Source organism: Protobothrops mucrosquamatus, unplaced genomic scaffold, assembly GCF_001527695.2.
Source record: "Protobothrops mucrosquamatus isolate PMUCROS unplaced genomic scaffold, P.Mucros_1.0 scaffold1170, whole genome shotgun sequence".
In the NCBI taxonomy this organism is placed as follows: Eukaryota; Metazoa; Chordata; class Lepidosauria; order Squamata; family Viperidae; genus Protobothrops; species Protobothrops mucrosquamatus.
Window position 1 is genome coordinate 305,219 of NW_015387384.1, and position 6,339 is coordinate 311,557.

At 37.3% G+C, this 6,339-nt stretch overlaps 1 protein-coding gene across 1 annotated transcript in view; it reads left to right on the forward strand.

Annotated features, from left to right (window-relative positions):
- The window catches only part of COL6A3 (collagen type VI alpha 3 chain), a 150,043-nt gene that overhangs the window by 53,532 nt on the left and 90,172 nt on the right, over positions 1-6,339 (forward strand). The window contains 1 exon segment of the mRNA XM_029285002.1: positions 3,922-4,533. Within this exon segment, the coding sequence (XP_029140835.1) occupies positions 3,922-4,533 (612 nt within the window).

Sequence of the window (6,339 nt, forward strand, 5' to 3'; positions counted from 1 at the left end):
TAGTCAAGCTACAAAAGTGACTCCCATGGACTGACATCTTGAGCCCTGAGGACGTCAGCAGATAGCTGACGAAAGCTAGGCGTTTTAATTGATTTTATTAGTAATTTTAGTAATTTTAATATTAAACCAAATTATTTTATCATATTCCCTGGTGCTCGTGTTTTCTCACTGTTCTAATATGGAATTACCCAGGGATCACATTTTTAAAGAAATTTCTGATATATATATATATATATATATATATATATATATATATATATATATATATATATATATATATATATCCCTAATTACTTTAAAAATACGAATCCTGGGTATGTTCATATTAACAGTAGAAAAACAACGACCTCCAGGATAACTGTAAAAAACAGCTGTTTATTAGCTAAGCTTTTGTTGGTCCCCTGCCAACGTCATCAGAGTAAAAAACCAGAGGTCATTTGACGTAACATCTCTTTCTACCTCCATTTCACAAAATCTGGCCATTTCTGTAATAAGAAGCCGACTACAACAGGAGGAACTACGACACCATGACCCACTTTGCACAGAAGACCTCATCCAACTGATGAACCTGTGCCTCAGGACATATTTTACATTCCATGGCACCATCTACGAGCAGGTGTAGGCCATGCCAATGGGATCCCCGATTTTGGGGATCATCCCAGAGGCTGTCCTGCAACAGCTGGAATCCAAAGTGATGTCCAAGTACCAGCCCAAATTCTGGGCCAGGTATGTCGATGACACATTTATCATCATCAAACGCCAGGATAGTGCCAGGTTCATGAAGGAATTAAACTCTACCCAGATATTTAGTTTACAGTGGAAGAGGAGACCAATGGCACTCTTGCATTCTTAGATGTGCTGGTCAGCCGCCAAACCAATGGCACTCTCCATATGACCGTCCACTGAAAAACGATGCATACAGACAGGATTTTGCATTACAGGAGTAACCACCCCACATCACATAAGATCGGCTGCATTAGAACATTGTTTAAGCGCATAGGCACTCACTGCAGCACAAAGAAGGCAAATACTGAGGAACAGAATCATTTCTATTGCATATGCAGGTGCATCTGCTACCCAGTGGACTTTATCCGACAATACAGCAGACAACAAGAGCCTCGCAGTACACAAAATAGACAAACAACTACAATCTGGACAACATTACCGTATATCAATGGCATATCAGAGGCAACAGCATGGATATTGGCACCGTATAACATCAACATAGCGCATAAGCCGAATCAAACCCTACATGCGAAGGTAATGCACCCCAAAGAGCCATTGCCCAATGAAGAAAGATCGTCGGTGATTTATAGAATTAAATGTAATGATTGTCACTGTAATTACATCAGGGAGATGACTAAATGACTCAAGACAGGATCCATGAGCATAAATTGGCCATTAGATGACACGAGCAACATTCACAGGTGTGGACCCATATGGCCAGCAACTACCACTCATTTGATCTTGCAGGAGTGGAGGCCATTGCCCAGGACATTTCCAAAGGTGGCTGATTACTCAAAGAGGCCTGGCTATCAAACAAACATTCAATTAACCACCACATAGACTTACTGCCGGCTTACCAGGCACTAAGAAAATATGAGCAACAACGCAAGAACTCACAATGAGTACAAAGAGCACTGCCCACGCATAGGAGGGAGGGGGGTAGACAAGATCAAAGTTGCCTAGTCATGCAACAGCAAGGAATTACAACAAGTGCAAAGGAGGAAACATCAACACAACTTGTTCAAGAGCCAAGTGACAATAGGGTGACGCATACGATGGGAGGAACATTACCATATGCAAATACACAACACCTGATGAGAGCCACAAGATGAGATAAACCGGAGGGCGCTCTGACAACAATAATAAACATCCAGATACGAGCAGAGCAGGAAGGGAAGGCAATAACGGGAGGAGAGGAGGCACTGGAATCTAAAAGTACGCAGGCGGATGCGACGCAACTAGAGAGAATACATCAATCGGGGCAGGTAGACCGGTGATGCGCTCAATGAGCAGAGCGCTGAAACAGCCGGCTTTATAAGCAGACTTTCAAATCTCTGTTTTTTTACTCTGATGACGTTGGCAGGGAACCGACGAAAGCTTAGCTAATAAACAGTTGTTTTTTACAGTTATCCTGGAGTTTGTTTTTTTCTACTGTTTATATACATATACATATACATATACATATACATATACATATACATATACATATACATATACATACATACATCTATACATATATATATACGTGTGTGTGTGTGTGTGTGTGTGTGTGTGTGTGTGTGTGTGTGTGTGTGTGAAAAATGGTTGGAGGCCAAGTGCTACTTATTTAAGACCCCCCAAATCCATTCAGGGAGGATCTCTCAGGATGGATTGTACTGGCAGTCCTCGGCCCCAGGAACGAACCAAAAGAGGAAAAGTTCTAAAACTACAGGCATTTATTATATTCCCATAATGTTTAATAATTAAATAATTTTTCAATCATGATGGGCTGTATACAATATTTTATGGCAATATTCCAGCTCTAAAATTAAATCTGCTCTTAAGATTGTGAAAAACACAATTATTGAGTGTTTACCTATTTTTTATGCTGGACAAATGAAAGTATATATATGAAAACAGGAAAGATGCATGTTATCCTTCTTCCAAGTGCAGTAGTTACTCTTATCTGTCATCTCAAAAGTTGATAGTTGAATCTTTCTATTAGTTCTTTTACATCCCAGAGTAACAGATCTTTTGGAGTTGAAAGTGATTGGTGTGAATTTCACATCTGAGTCAGAATCATATTTGCCATTTTTGGACTAAAGAGGATTCAAATAATCCGCTTCATTTAGGATACTCTGTAGTTGACTTGCTACTATCATGTCAACAACTTCCTTAATAACGTGCTGAGTTATTCTTCTATTGGGGCTGGATATGTATAGTCTGAAACACATATGTGTATTATTTATTTCTTATAGATGCCAATAGATAATTTGCTTCCACGGTGCTGAGTTCATTCTGCATCATTCATTCATTCATTCATTCATTCATTCATTCATTCATTCATTCACTCACTCAACTCATTCATTCCTTTACATGCTGACAACCTATCCTCTGGCTTAAAGTAGCATACAAACGTCTATCTAAAGTAAAATTAAATATAGCAATTAAAACTATTTTAACCCCCAAAAATATTTTCAGCCCCATCTTAAAGTATAACAGAGGAGGAGGGCAATGAATCAGACTAACCTACCATAGCATATTGTTCCATATTTGAGGAAAAGTGGAAGTTATTGTTGAAGTTAAGCATGTTTGTGACAGACTGGGCAAAAGGATCCCGGTGGAAACTTTTGGGGGCAGTTTGTATAGAAGTACATGATCTTGCAATAATAAAGCTTTCTTCTCTATTCCATATGAGAGCCATTACCATGTCATTTCCAGGTGATAGGTTAATTTAATTTATTTTTTAATAGGAATATCAGCAAGGTAGTGTCAAATCCTTTTAACTTATTCTTGAAATTGTGTGCTCATTCATAAATCTGTTCACTTACTTATAATGGTTTCCTGCAGGTTTTGGACCTAGGTATGTTTTCCTGTTATAAAGTTGTTTAGTTATCTTCTCTTGTTCTTTCCATGCATAGAAATGGGAGGGAAGGCAAAATTTTATAGGCTTTGGTTTTATTCTACTGTAAAGCCAGAAAAATGTAGTTGCATGAATATTACCCATGAATTTTAAGCAGAAATACTGACATGCAACAAATCATAAACATAAAGTTAGATTGAATATATTTGAATGTACTGTAACTCAACAATTAAAGTAAATGTCTTGTACAACAAATAGGAGCGTTTATCTAATATGTGCATGTATTGATTCAGAATGAATTAGTGTCCTTGAATGAGTAAACACACTGACTGCTTATATATTGTTGCTTACAGTTGTTGAAGTCAATAAGAGAGACATAGTCTTCCTGATAGATGGTTCTACTGCATTGGGATCCGCCCCCTTTAATGCAATTCGTGATTTCGTGGCCAAAATCATCAACAGAATGGAAATTGGACCAGATCTCATTCAAGTTGCAGTGGCACAATATGCAGATTCTGTAAGACCAGAATTTTATTTTAATAGCTTCCAGACGAAAAAAGACATTGCCACCAATGTTAGGAAAATAAAACCAATGGGTGGTACTACACTTAATACAGGCTCGGCATTGCGGTTTGTTAAAGACAACTTCTTCACCAGCGCCGCTGGAGCCAGGATTGATGAAGGTGTCCTTCCCATGTTGATTCTGATCACTGGGGGTGTGTCCAGAGATGATGTTGTCCAACCAACGCAAGAAATTAAAAAGAATGGCATCGTGGTCCTTGCTGTGGGAGCCCGAAATGCTGACCGTACCGAACTTGAAAAAATTGCCTACGAACCAAGCCTGGTTTTCACCCCCACAGAATTCCGCACAGTTGCACTAACAGTCATCATTCCTGATGTTTTGTCATCTATAAGGTCACTCCCTATAAAAATTTGGGAAATACCATCAACAGAAGGTAATTTCTGTTCATTCTACTTAGCATTTTTTTAAAAAAAACAAACAATTTATGTAAAGTTATTTATGGATAGGTTTTTTATTGTTCGTATTTAGCTATATAACTTGACAATTAAAACTTGGTATAGAGAATATTGCGTACATTGTAGCTAACATTTGAAAACATTGTTAGATATATTTTTCCATATATTTCTTTTGCCTTACATGTAAAAATGGCAAATTCAAAGTTATTAACATTTGTCTATTTATTAATTTGATCACCATGATGTTTTTGCTAAATTGAGCTAGCTGGAATCAGATATCCCTTACTCAGTTGCCATACTATTTAATTATTTAGTAATTAATTAATTCATTTACAGCTGTTAGCTCTTTATTAATATCCATAAGACATTAGTAGAGAAATGCATAGATTCGTTATTATTTTTTCTAAAGACTTGTATATCCTCCTCCAAAATAATAGAAATACATTTTCTCTCCCAGCAAAGTTATAACTAGATAATAATCAGTTCATTAACAATTTAGCAATATGTAATTTATTTTAAAAATTGAAGGAAGGAGATTTTTTTTACCAGAAAATTTAATCCCTGAGATGGTCGATCTATTTTCTTCTCTGTCACCTATCCATCTGGTAATGTAACTGTTCGCTCTAATGTTATCATACATACACAAGGAAGATGAAAACATTCATTATAACCACAAAATGTTAGCTTTCTAAATGGCCTTTCCAATAATGTTGAATTTTCATAACCACTTTGAAGTTACAGTACATCATCATTAATTTACTAACTTTCCAGATATCACTTAATTACCCTTAAATTAGAATATAGTAAAATCTGCAACTTAAAGCTTTTTCAAAATGTACATTTCTTACTAATATTTTCTTGCATGGTACATATCACTGATGACATTTTTATTTTAGAACTGAAATTAAAAATGCTCTTAAATGTTGCTTTATTTGTGAAGATACATTTTCCTCCTCTCACTTTTTCTCTTTGTAAGTATGTAATATGGATGTACATTCCTCCTTTTAAAGAAATGTTCATTTCTGTAACTTATCTTCCCACTCCACACCCCCAGTTTTTTCAAGCCTCTTCATTGGATTGGAAAAAGTTGTTGAACAGTATGGCTGGGGTTTTATAGGGCAACAATAGGTACTAATGGGGAACATTTGATAATAGGCAGCAGAAGATTTTACTTTCACTTTTTCCCTTGTTAGCATTTCTAAACATTATTGGCAAGATTTCAATTTATGCAGACATTCCTAGAGTTTTTACTGAAGAACATGGAATTCTCTGTATCTATACAGTACTGTCTCTCTCATGTCTGCCTGTAATCATCAACCATCAACAGGACATCAATTTTTCAACCAAGATACCTCAAAAGGGCTAAATTACAGAATGCTGGCACCCATCATTCCCTTGGGAAGGAAATTTGAAAAGGTTGCAGCCACTGCACTGCTGCAGTCAGACGTCATCATGTGACCATCATTTCAAACTCACTCTGCCAGTTTCTTCCAAGTCAATGGAGAAGCCAGCACTTGACCATGATTGCAAAGAAAATCTTTGCTTGTGGGAAGCTGTCAGGGAGTGTTGACAGTCAAGAAACTGGCAGGAAATATCATAAATTGCTTGGATAAGTCTCCCCCAGCTATGCAACCTGCTAATCTGTGCACCCTTCCAGAACAAAACCACACCCATGCCTGACCCCTGACCCATATAGCACCTTTCCCACAACCACACTCATCCCCATGCACCATTCCCAACTCATTTAACAATTCTCGTGCACTGCTGTGCATTCTTCCTGACTTTCACTGCAC